Genomic DNA, 13,826 nt, shown 5'->3' with positions numbered 1-13,826 from the left:
AGAACTATAAAAACCAAAGACGTTTTTTGATCTCATGTTGACCTAACCTAAAACTGAACAAAATAATCCAAAGCAATCATTATCTGCAATGTGTCTATTTCTACTTCATCATCGAAGCTTCCACTTTTGCATGGAGACTCCACAGCTCCGCAGGTGAATAACAGCCTAGCGTGCTAACATCTGCTACCACAGACGCCATATGAATCTCATGAGCACCGCTAGCAGACCATCTTATGGTGAATCGGGAGTTTCTGGCTTGGTTTTCGAGTCCCTTCGCGATTTTGGCAGACTCTGGGATTTTCGACTGTGTTAAACTCTACCTGAAGATGCGGTGAGAGAAAGAGAACGGACTGGCCGCAGCAGGTATATTGGCCCACCTCATTTATTAAAAGCTGGGAAAAGCAGATGAGGAAACAAGCTAGTGAGGATTGCCAAGGTTCAGGTCTTCCAAGAACAGACATTAGCTAGGATATTCAAAGCCCGGAACCAAACAACAGCAGACAATCTCATCTACAGCAGGGCTTTATTGTGCTGCGACCCATTCTAGCTCCTCAGCATATCAACATGGTCTCGTGGCCAGACTGAGATTGTAATTGAAAAGCTTGAGGTATAGTCCCTGCATGCTCTCTCTCTCTCAAGTCACTTTGTTAGATTGCATTGCTTAATCTCCATAACTCAACAAATCCCATTGCCACTCCCCTGGGCTCACAAAACCAAATGCATACGCATGCAAAACCAACACGTTTAAAAATACACTCATGCAAACACACACTATATGACCAAACCGCAGTTCAGACATTTACAATCTATAACGTTCCATATAAACTTGCAAACACAGAATTATAAAGCTTGAAAGTGAATAGAGGCTTAAGTACAGTCATTACTCAAAATGATCGTGTCGCTTTAGAAAACGTACAATTGAGTCGTATGGAATAATTTGATGTCCTTTTTGGAGCTTAAAGGGTCATTCCACCAGTGGAGACATGAATATGTATTGAAAGTGGGTCATATATGTAGTAGAATAGTATCATAAATTTCTAATTTGGGTCCTTCTTGACCGATAAAGTGCAGAAAATGACTTTTTAGTGCTTGTGGATTGTAGACAACAATCCCCATAGTCCATTGCAACGCTCATCTCCGCAGGCCACTCCCACTACTCCGCCCATCAATGCAGACTAGAGTTGAGCTTCACTCCTGGGAATCATTTCGCACAATGACATCAGATAATGCGCGCTAATATAATATGACGACGTAAGAGCGTCAAGCGTCCATCAGCCAATGGATAGGCGTGATTCTATATGAGCTTCAGACGATCGACACACTTACTCTGACGTGTAATTTTACACGTGAAATGCAGCCAAACCTTGGAGCGTTTTGTCTTCGGCATCTTCGTTAATCCCCTCGCCATCAGACGTTCGGGGAGTCTCCCGCATATTGATAACGGCTCCCTGATGCCCGTAAATTAGTTAAAATCTCCCGAATCTAGAGCGAGCGAACGAGAGCGCGCATGCGAGACAGATCAGACTGCGCTCCACACCGTATAGTGCGTGTACGAGGGAGAGAGAGAGAGACTTTATGTGTGTGCGCCTCATGACACAGAGACTCAGGCACCGAAATCGTTCTTATTCGTTCTGGTTATTACCGTTTTACTCCCTATTGGCACCACGTTTCAGTACCCAACCCTACCCATAATGCATCAGTCTGCTTATTCGGTACCGCCGTCCATATTTTCAAAAAGTTTCTGCCGGTGAAATCAAACGCACTGGCACTGATCAGTGATTGGTCTGTTAGCGCATTAGGCCACACCCCCTATGGGCGGGTTTGAAAGGGTGGGATCTACTGCTTGTAGTCTTTACAGAAATCTTACACTTCCTCCTACAGTGATCTAAAATGACGATTTTTGCGTCATTGTAGGAGGAAGTGAAAAAGGTAAATAGCGGATTTCTCTCTCTTTTGTCTCAGGGGAAAATGAGAGAGTGTTGCACGACCATTCAATAGTGTAACTGGGTTTCTAACAATGGAAATCTTAATGCAAATGGGTGGAGTGCCCTTTAAGAGTATTGGGCCCTACTGACATTTACTGGGTGGAAAATATAATCTGTGTGTCACACAGAAGCAAGTAAGTTTTGGAACAACATGTGGGTGGGTATGTATATCTTTTTGTTTTTGTTTTTTGTATGAACATCATTCAGGTTTTGTAACAAAGCAAGAGGACTTATTAGGACAGACTGATTTCCACTCACCGATTAACAGTCTGATGAATGAACCAGTCTCTCTGAACCGTCGACAACAGGCCCAATTAATGGTTCACACAGACCTTGAGCTCAAAATCTCCCGTTCTCAGGCCTACAACTCCCAGAGGGCCGTTCAGAGATCTGTAAGATCTGCAGGATGGGATTACCCCCATTACAGAGATCTGAGGAGGGCTTTGCGCACAAAATAATCATGTGTCGGCCAGTCGGAGAGGCGAGAGCAACAAAAAGCAGAATAATGATCGAAAGAAAGCACAGACATCAGGGAAAACCATGAAAACTGTGTGTGTATCCCAGCTGCGGGAGTGAGGTGAACAGGTGAACAATTACTCAGCGTCTGCGTCCAATTATGGACGTGATACAGTAATGCCACAGTATTCCACCCAAAGAAAAAAAAAAAGAGAGATTTTGGGCCAATCCACACCATCACATTACATTATCCACCTTATTCCTGACGAGTTTACTGTGTTTTGAATTATGGGCGGCATTTCCGGTTTGGGGAACTTCCATTCAAAAAGGCTAAAAAACGAATCATTTCAAATCATAAGGTTGCCTGATCCATCAGTTTTCCTTCATGATTTATTTTCAGTCATCATGAGAATAACGTTATACTTGGTATTTTAACGTGACATGTTATAACATGTTTTTCTTTTGCAATCCGCTGTAAAAGTATAAAAAAGAACAACATATACGGCACATTTGTGGTCTGTTCTCCCGAATTTAATTTACGATATTCCATTAATAATTCACTGAAATGCACTGAAAGTTATTCTCCTCAAAACTTCACGTCTCTTCCAGGTTTGTTTTCACAGGTAAATCTGTCAAAATGACGGAAATCACTTTGATATTGAAGTTAATGAACATTTTTGATTAAGCTTGTTATACAATACATATATATTTGCCTACAACAGTGATATTTAACCAAAAACTCGCACTTATGGGGCTATTTTTTTTTAAATTTCATTTTAATGTTCGATGGTTGAAGGGCGAGTCTATTAATGTCATCGCATTGTGACACTTTTGTAACGTATTGCGTTCGTAGAGCAAGCCTTTCACTGATTGTTTAACGGAAGTCACACCCATGATTCGTGCAAACCGTCATTGGGCGCAGGAATACTATGGACAGAGATGCACAAAATATCGGCAACCATATCGGTATCAGCTGAGTGGTGATAAGTTTTAAAGTTATCATTATCGGTCCGATAAGAAAATTTGTCCGATGTATATTATAGCCGATAAATAATGTTTTTTTCCTTTATCTGAGACACGTCATGTGTACTGTTCAACGTGATGGATTCAAACGATTAAAATATTTAAATCGCGATAAATCACATTAATGTCATAGTTAACTCACGATCAATAGCAATTAATCGCACATTTTTATCTATTCTAAATGTCTCTTGATTTCTTTTTGTCCCATTATTATTTCTCATTTTAATGCTCTCATCAACATGGAAAAGTGGATCGGCTTGCTTTGTGCAAATGTTTTTTATTGAAAACAATATTGTTTGTAGACTTGACCATCCATTTCCAGTGTGATGAATGAAGCACCGGTCTCGTATCTCTCACGGAGGAGCGGGGATTTTCTTACCAATGTTTAAACGCACATCAACCGATCACTTGTTTAGCGTTCATGTAAACACTACGTTCAGATTCACCAATCGGAATGAATTCAGTTAGATTGAAACAAAAGCTGCGCATGTAAACAATGAATGGCGACTGCAGAAAGCAAAAGCTGAATCCCGGACATCCACGGCCAGACAAGTCCGGGAAAAAGAGGACGGTAACCCCTACTACTAAGAGCTTGCTAGCTTAGCTTCCAAAAAAAGATTTTTTTGACTGTAGCCTTTAGCCTCTGACGATTTCGTCATCTGAGGATTTTTTCCAGACAAAAAAATACATAAATCTCTCGCCTCAGGGTGGAAAAGCACGGTAATTCGAAAATACTACAGGTTTCCTACTAATACAAAGCTTAATGCTAAATCCTGAAGTATCCGTTTAAATGTTGGCGTATATAATGATTGCTTGTTTCTGAGTTATAAAAAGTGACGCTTGCTTTAAAAGCTGCCTTATTTGCTGCCATTAATAAGGGAGCAAAACCCGTTTCATCAGAGACCCCCGGCCCCGTTTAAGCTCCTTACTGCTTAAGATACCTAATCACCAGCTGGCCCCTTAGATCCGTTAAACAACTTCTTTATTATCGTTTACAAGCTGTGCGATGTCCAGAAGGTCCCTGTGAACAAAGCAGACGAGCCCAAGCTGAGCGCTCCAAAACCTGGGTGGACTGAACCCGTGGGACCGTCCCGGCCCTGGTTCTGTTAATGCAGTGTGAAAAGAGTATTACAGGGACCAGCGCAAAGGGTCCAGTTCTATTCACTTCATTGTCCCACAATCCCCCCTCCTCCTCAATTCGCAGGAGAAAAGCGGGACTATGGGAGGGGGTTGGAGAGGGCAGCAGGGGGTCAGCATGATTTCAAAGCCCAGGGTACGAGCTCATCCTGAAAGGCTCTCGGACGGTCCGGCGGGGAGCCAAGAGAGTCAAGCGGAGCATGGAGGAGGAAAAATAGCCCATGTATGTGTATTTAAAATTCACAAAAGAAAAGCCCTATTGAAGTTTCCTGAACCTTTGCTGAAATTTGAATAAGAGCAAAAAAGGCCTTCTGTCAGCAAATGGTTCAGAAACACAAAATGGAAAAAACCATGAAGTCCTCCAGGTTAATTATTTTATAACTATGATAAGATTAAACACGACCAAAGAGGATACGCTGGGAATTACTAATGCCATGCCACCTTGATCTCAATTAAAGTCTTGTAACAAAGTAAAAGTACAAGTACACACACACAGCTTAAAACACCTAATCTCTCTTAAAGGGACAGATCACCCAAAATTAAAATAGTTTCCAAACCTTTATTCTTTTCTTGCAAAAGGAGAATTTTTACAAAATGTTCATGGCTCTCTTCCATAACATTTTTATTTTATGGTTCTTTTTTTACAAATGCAGCAAAAATTGAAAACTACAGTTTATCCGTGCATCAAAACACTTCGCTGCTACAGTGATGTGAATAAGTTTGGACACCCATGCTAAAGTTACCTAAAAAGAGGAATAAAAAAAAAAATCATCTTTTGGATATTTGGAAAAATGAGGAAAACTCCAACCTTTAAGGACACCTATTTTCTTTGTGAATGAATAATGTATAATAAATAAATAAATGTTTTTTCCTTAAAATACAGGGTGCATACAGTAAGTCACGGCACCCCTATGTTAAATTCCCATAGAGTCAGGCAGATTTTTATTTTTAAAAGCCAGTTATTTCATGGATCCAGGATAATATGTATCTTGATAAAGTTCCCTTGGCCTTTGGAATTAAAATATCCCCACATCATCACACACCTTCCACCACACCATCTCTTATGCATTTTTATTCATGTTATTTTTGTACAATTGCTCCGTCAAGAACATCTGACCGTAGTGTCAGTCCTGTAGTGGCTTCCCTCAACGGACCAATGTCATTGCTCTGCATGAGAGAGTTTAACATACAGCCGTTTCTTAGAGCCTTCAAGACACACACACACAAAACAGCGATCCATCACACGCACATAATTAATAAATGCCTCTCTTTGTACGCTTCCACTGAGAGCTAATGTTGATTTTCCTATGCAGTCCTTTGACACACGAAAGAGAAAAAGACACTTCCTGTTTTCTCTTGCCCTCTCTGACTCTCTCTTTCTCTCGCCACCTCCCTTCAAGCCTCTTCCCCTTTTCATTTGAAACACAACCGGCCTTTTCTTCCAACCAGAGGACGACGTCTAAAAGAACAGCGTCTAATTGACTCCGAGAGACATTATCAATTGAGGCTCTCATGTCAGTGAATCACGCTTGTGGGTCTGGAACGGCTTTTAAAGGGAAGCCTGAGGCAAACTGCATTCAACCACACGTCTTCACTGAAACTAACCTCACAGAAACACACCTCGGACCCCCTCGCTATCACTTCCTGTGTGGGGCTCTGAACTCTGAACGCAGTCAACTGCACAATCTACTGCCTTACATAGCAAACGATTTCCGGTGGAAACGGCAGGAAGGATAGTCATAGTGAAATTTTCACAGCACAAAATGCTAGTGTCTGTCTAACCTGTGTGACTTTACTTGACACGCAGTGAGGAGTGTGTGATGATGACATGGTTTGTTAATGAAAATGTTGTCTAGCACACATCCCAAACCAAATACTTATAAAACACCCTAAAAGTAGTTATTTTTGTGAGGGAAAAGTAGATGCTTTTGAGCAGGGGTTGCCAAGTCCATTCCTCGCGCCTCCACACATTTTGTATTTCGCTTTTATTTGACATGATCAGTTGAGAGGTGTGTGCAATTCAACAGTGTGTGTGCGCTATGAAGTGGACTTAAAGGGGTATTTCGTCATCTTAGGGAAGCTTGTGCTGTTTCTGGGTCCAAACTGGAAAGCGCAGGTACAAGTCAGCTATCATGATTACGGGTTAAATGAGATCAGACACTGTATTACCAAATTACATTTATTTTCATATGAAACATAGCTACATATATTCATCATTCATATTATAGTGATTTTGAATTGGACAGAAAAGATTAAGTGAAGTTTGTAATTAAATTATATTTATATGGAGATATATGGAAGAGGATTAGGGCCAAGCAATAATAAAAAAAACAAAACCATCGAGATTAAAGTCATTATAATGCGAGATTAAACTTGTTAAATTTCAATAAAAATAGTCGAAATACAATCTTGAGAATAAACTCATTAAATATCGAGATTAAAGTCATTATAATGCGAGATTAAACTCGTTAAATTTCAATAAAAATAGTCGAAATACAATCTTGAGAATAAACTCATTAAATATCGAGATTAAAGTCATTATAATGCGAGATTAAACTCGTTAAATTTCAAGAAAAAGAGTCGAAATACAATTTTGAGCATAAACTCATTAAATATCAAGAATAAAGTCATTGTTTCTCGAGAAAAAAGTCGAAATACAATCTTGAGAATAAACTCATTAAATATCAAGATTAAAGTCATTATAATGCAAGATTAAATTCGTTAAATTTCGAGAAAAAAAGTCTTGAAGTCTCTAAATTTAAAATTACGTTTTTTCTCGAAACACGACTTTATTCTCGATATTTAATGAGTTTATTCTCAAGATTGTATTTCGACTTTTTTCTTGAAATTTAACGAGTTTAATCTTGCATTATAATGACTTTAATCTCGATATTCAATGAGTTTATTCTCAAGATTGTATTTCGACTTTTTTTTTTCGAAATTTAACTAGTTTAATCTCGCATTATAATGACTTTAATCTCAAGATGGTTTTATTTTTTGTTATTGCTTGGCCCTAATCCTCTCCTGTATATATTAAATAAAAGTATGGTAATTTTTATTAAATATTATTGCATTGAGCCACCAACTCCTCTAATACGACATTGAAGGGTATTCTGAATAAATGCGAAGTGAACTTCAACAGATATCCCCTACTCAGGGAGTAGACTTCTTAGGGACCGCGTCAGCTTCATGCACATTCACCATATTTGCAGTTTTTTGTGTTTGTAGTTCTGAACTGAATCCTCATTTAAAGTGCAATGGGTTGAGGGCAATATCAATTTTAACATCTTTGCTTTGGGACACACTTATTCAAATCTCACATTTACTATTTAGAATGGCTTTATTCACATATGCTTGAGTTTTAAACCCACGGGACCCCACCCTTCCGGCCCCACAGGCCGTAAACATTTTATCAAAACTAGTAGAGAAACACACTGACAATGGTACAGCCCATGAGGCTGTTGAGGAAGTCATTGTATTAATGAGCACTATCTTATTCCACATTTATGCAGCCGACTTGAGAGCATTTCTGTTTGCTTAAATGAATCCTAAACTTATTTAATCATCTGATCTGCCGCAGGCTTAAATGGTTACTACTGCAAGTGCAGCTTAATGAAATGTTCAGCTAAATATGGCACATACAAACCAATCTCTTATTCATATTCCTATTGAACCAGAGAAAAGACGCATACATTCAGTGTATACAGCATAAGGGTTACAGAACAGCTAGTAAGCAGGTCACCTTTACAAAAGACCGTGCGCTGTGGGACGTATTTTAACTTGAGCTGCATTGTACAGGTTCTTTAATAGAGCTTAATGGGTGGCCGAATGGACTAGTCTCGATTACAAGAAAAGCAACCGCTAAGGTCAGAACGCTTTCAATAAACTCAACTGACAATCACAGAGGGGCCAATGTCTTTTATGCCCAGAAAAAGATTTTAATGTTTTTAAATTGCTTAATTAATTTTTTTAATAATATATATTATATATTTGTATTAATATTATAAAGAAAAAGAAGTGAAGCAGTTCATTAAAATACAATTAATTTTTGAAAAACATTTGTCCGCCAAATTGAAGTCATGTGGTGCAGCCATCATGCAGAGAAAAAAAAAAGGAAATGACTGTCAAGGTCAATAAAGTTTCTTAAAAATCACAGCTCGTGTTTATGTATTTATGTTTATGTGGTACGACTGCCCCAAAACAATAATCTAAAAATAGAAATCTAAAATAATGATTGAGATGTGTAGACTCGTACTCAGGGATTCAAGGAGTAAGTAAAACATTTTATTACGTTTTAATGACATTTAACCATCAAATGGTCTTCGTTTCCTGTTTACACTTCTGGGTCTATACGACCCCAACAATTGATTGAGTAATTGTACAAAAAATATAAATTTTTAATCATACAAATAATATATCATTTTTTGTTTACTTCTCATCTATTCATTAATGCTGTGTTTTTGAAGATATAAAGTATCCATATACCACACAATTCCTCAAATACACCATTAGCTTGCATATGAAACATAATTTTTATGATACATTGCATTTATGCTCTAGTACTAGACCTTCATTTCTATCTAAAAAATATCAGATTTAAGCCAGATTTTTTTTTTGACCCATGAAGAAAATATATATATTTTTTTTTTTTTCACATTTCCCATTCATTTCAATGTGGGCTCATATTGACCCCAAAGACCAGAAATGTAAAAATTTTTTTTTTTTACATACGTTCAGAACAACCGAATCAAGCCCAGTTTTTGTGTGCGTGTATAGATAGATAACGTACGAAAAGTCACAAAATCTTATTCCACTGAGATGAAGGGAACCTTTTTTTTATTAAGTAAAATTCGATTGGGGTCATATAGACCCCATGACCCGATTGAGGGCTCTGTCCTTTGTTTATTAGACTAGACTATATTTCTCTGGATCATGCACACTCTTATTTGTCATTGACCCAGTGATCGCCATGTAACTCCAGAGCATGCCAAGGACCCTAAAAGTCTTGGGGGAAGCTATTCCCATAAACAAGGCAATTACGAGTCTGGTTCCCAGGAGCCTCAACTATTAACATGATCCCCCTACAAACTCCTGCATTCTCAGCCAGACCCTTGAGAAAAGATCAAGCCGTGTCAGGAGGAAGCGGACTGGACGCATAAACGGGTCAGGCGTTTCTCAAACTGTCAGATGCAGGCACTTATCGGTTTGAGCTCAGTTCAAAGAAATATTTCTAAAAACAGTTTGAGATGTTAGAAGATTCCCAATGAAATCATCAGACGCGTTATCTCGTCGAGACCCCGGAGGACAGACAGTCTGACGCCACAGTATGGATAACCTTCTTTATCAGGCAAGAAAATCATCAGCAAAACAAATTTTCACTTTGTGTCTAATTTTAACAGCACTGGTGAGTCAACGCTCATGGAGAACGTCTCACTTGTCTATACCAGGAGGGAGAGGAGAGATGGCCTGCAGATGACATACACACACACAATACAGATGCAAACTCCCACCCACAGAGAAAAACACAATCAATCTCTCAACCGCAGGCTTTGATGGTGATTAAGAGGAAATGAGGTAGAAAAAGGGTCAACTCATGAGAAGTGAAGCTGAGCTTGCTACTTCGCTGTTGAGGTCACGCATTCTCACTGTGGCAAGGACATGTAATAATGGAGAAGTAGTTTATTCACAAAGGATAGCAATGACGTGACATACTGTAAATACAGAAGCGTTCATTTAATCACTCGCACTACTGTAAATTAGTCTACTGGTAGGAATTTCATCAAGAAAGAGCTTCTAAACTATCCATCGTCGTCTCGTCTCGTGCGTTGTTAGGGTGGGCATCAAGGCAGATTCTGGGTCAGCAATAAAGACAATCTGATTGGCTGATGTCCTTAATTTCTCAATGTCCTCCAAGCTCAGTCATATCCTTCCTGCCCTTATCCAATGACTGCTGGGAAATTTCAACTAAGAACTGCCAATGATGAAATAAACACCATTTTTGTGATTTCGCTGCTGTTATGTTTTGATTTCATTGAATTTAAACTTGCATAACTTAAATATAATTAGAGTGGATAAGATTAAATGCATATTTGGCGTGCAGAGCACTCCCCCCATGTAAGTGTTTAGGACTGGAAGTGTGGAGAAGGGGCGGTGGAGGGATGCTGCTAAACTATCAATGGAGTAAGAGTGAGCGAAATAGATCTAAATTAATTCACAATCTCGAACTTCGAATTAAAGAAATGGAATCGTCGATGCGGCCGTCCACGTCCCCATGTCACGTCCGTTCAGCTTGCCGCAACGCAAGACAATTTTTTTCTTTCGTATCGCAATCGATTAACAATTTACCTCACACAACTGGGGGTAATAGATAATATAGGACAAATAATTAAAAAGGTCAATTTAAAATTAATTTAAAACAAACAAAACTACCTGTAATTGCAAAAATCTCAAAAGAATTCTTTCAGTGCAACGTTTCGATCCCATGACCTTCATCAGGGACACACGTATTGTTCTGAAACGGATTATCGGAGAGAGAGAAAATGCAGGGCTGGTATTCGGTTCAATTCATTGGCTGATTGGATGGACTCAGTCCATGGACTCAGAAATAGCGCAATCCAATTTCCAAGTTATATACAAGTGGGAAACTCCGAAATCTACGAGATGCCGAGTTGGAAGGGCATGACAAATTTTTATCCTCAAACTACAGTATTCAATCTAGAAGATATCAAACATTTATGATATTTGGAGCCAACTTTAGATGAAAGATGCATCCAAATAAGGTGGGTTCATTTTTCAACAAGAGCAGCCACATGCAAACTTTACCAGATTTGATTTTCTAGAATGCCATATTCAGTGTTATGATTTCACCCATTCATTAAAGGGATAATTCACCCAAAAATCTCAATTCTATATCATTAATTACTCAGCTTTTATGTCGTTCCAAACCCGTAAGACTTTCGTTCATCTTCGGAACATAAATTAAGATATTTTTAATGGAATCTGAGAGCTTTCTGTTCTTGCATTGACTGCAACGTTATTTCCACTTTTAAGGGACAAAAAGTAAAGACACCGTTAAAATAGTCCATGTGACTACTGTGGTTCAACCTTTATGTTACGAATACTTTTGTGTAGTCTATGGAGGCACAGAAAGCTCTCGGATTTCATCAAAAATATTTTCAATTGTGTTCTGAAGATGAACGAAAGTCTTACGTGAGGATGAGTAATTAATGATAGAATTTTCAACGCGTCTACCCTTTAACATACTAAACCGCATCTGCTATAACATATCTGCACTCTTAGAAGAAAAGGTTCTATATAGAACCTTAAAAGGTTCTATCAGCGCTATGTATTTGGAACCCCTAAAAGGTTCTATACACTCTTAAAAAAAAGGGTTCCTCTGGGTTCTATATAGAACCCTGGGGTTCCATACTTGGCCAATAGAACCTTTAACCAAAAAAATAGTTCTATATACAACCATTTTGGAGTTCCATATATGAAGCGGGGGATGGAACCATTTCTGGTTCTAAATAGAACCATTTCTTTTTTTCATTTTTGTCTAATTTTGTCTAATCACTTTAATTACCAATCAAGCATTGAAAATAATTGACTTTCGGGTCACTGCACACTGCGGTCAGTGTGAACACCCCTTTATGTTATGAGCAATACTAACAGTGATGCTCGACTTAAGCAGCACTTAATAGTGTGTTTGAGGAATATCAATCCAGCCATGCCTTGCGAGCACTGGAACTCGCTCCACACAACAGTCTGGATATCTAGATGAAGTATAGCTTTAAATAACAGTCCGCCTTCATGATGTTCAGAAGAACACGTGGTCCACTTCATTCATTGATGTAATGCTCCCCCTCCTCTCGTCTGCAGGTGTGAGCAGCAGACACAGTAAAGCACGCTTACTACACAAACCGTGCATCAAAAATCAACCATGCACCTGCAGACACACTCCCTGACACAAAAGATCCACTTCAATCTTACATTACTGCAACAGCAGGTCCATTTGGCCCTTTCAAACAACACAATGCATGCATGCAAGCTCACAGGAGAATTGGAAATGGGGAGATAACACACCCAGACACCGGGTTTGATCTCTAAACTGCTCTATGTTCTGCAATCGGAGTCTGAAGGGGATCCAGACAGTCCTCAGACCACCGCCTCGAGTCATGCTCGTTCACTGCTCCTGCCTGCTGACACGCGCTTCAGTTTTACGACTGAATAATGGCATTAGTGTGATTGGCAATTCTGGTGATCATTGCAGACGAGGGCGAATCGAATCGACATTGATCTATGGCGATATTACTCACTGATGAGGGGTTTTAACAAAGGAAATAAGGACACTGAGAAGGAGCGCGCGCGCGTCTTTGTCATTATCACCTTGCAGACATTCCTGCATTATCGGATGTCCTTCAGCATTTATGCAAAACTCATAAAGCAATTAAATGCACCTTACAGCGATTAAGTGCACGAGACAAGTCAAACCTAAATGTAACTTATGCATTACGCATGTAATTATGCATGCATGTAACATGCATGTGGCGGCACATGGGAAACTATAGTTCGCGCACATCTGTGTTTGACACTTGCAAGAAATTTTACACTCAACGGGTTGCAATATTGCATCTGTGTGCATGTGCATCATCACCGGGTCTTACCTTGTGCAGCACACACCCTGAGCATTGCAACACCCTGTTTGTCCTACAAACTCTTTGTTGTGAACGTAAATAAACAGTGCATGATAAATAAAACATATGTAATAGCACGAACAGTGCATTATACTACAAACAATGCGAAATGATGGTTGCATATGGGCACAGTCGGCTGATTCTGACAGGCAGGCTTACCTTAAAGAGACCTTGACAGAGCAGTCGTTTTGTGTCGCCATGCTTTGTGTTGTCGTTTCACCTCCCCCGTCAAAAAGAGAAGTGATGCCGCAAAGTTCTCGCAAAGTTGAGCTGAAAACACTGGTGTGCGTTAAAACGCGCGCGACCGCTCCGGTCCGTCAATCAGCGTTACGCAGCCAGACATCGCCGTTCACCTCTGTAATACTGACGAAATCAGCACAGCGATGTATAAATCGCATGATACGTGAGGAACACTGGCATATTTTCTTCTTTCGAGCTTGTATCCTGTCATATGTGCGAGTGGCGCTCGAGCTTACTAACATCCGAAACCTCACACAGCGTCTGTGTCCTCGCGCGTTCAATGTGCAGCGCT

At 39.5% G+C, this 13,826-nt stretch overlaps 1 protein-coding gene across 6 annotated transcripts in view; it reads right to left on the bottom strand.

Annotated features, from left to right (window-relative positions):
• The window catches only part of kif21b (kinesin family member 21B), a 100,629-nt gene extending 86,803 nt beyond the window's left edge, over nt 1-13,826 (bottom strand). For all 6 annotated transcript variants that reach the window (XR_005621595.2, XM_039663338.2, XM_039663342.2 and 3 more), the window contains exon 1: nt 13,454-13,826. Coding sequence is in view for 5 of the 6 variants with exons in the window: in XM_039663338.2 (XP_039519272.2) it covers nt 13,454-13,494 (41 nt within the window). In the remaining variant the exon portion in view is untranslated. The remainder of the gene's footprint in view (nt 1-13,453) is intronic.

Source organism: Pimephales promelas, chromosome 21 (genome assembly GCF_988280905.1).
Source record: "Pimephales promelas chromosome 21, fPimPro1.hap1.1, whole genome shotgun sequence".
Lineage (NCBI taxonomy): Eukaryota > Metazoa > Chordata > Actinopteri > Cypriniformes > Leuciscidae > Pimephales > Pimephales promelas.
This window is presented reverse-complemented; position numbering and strand designations above follow the sequence as displayed.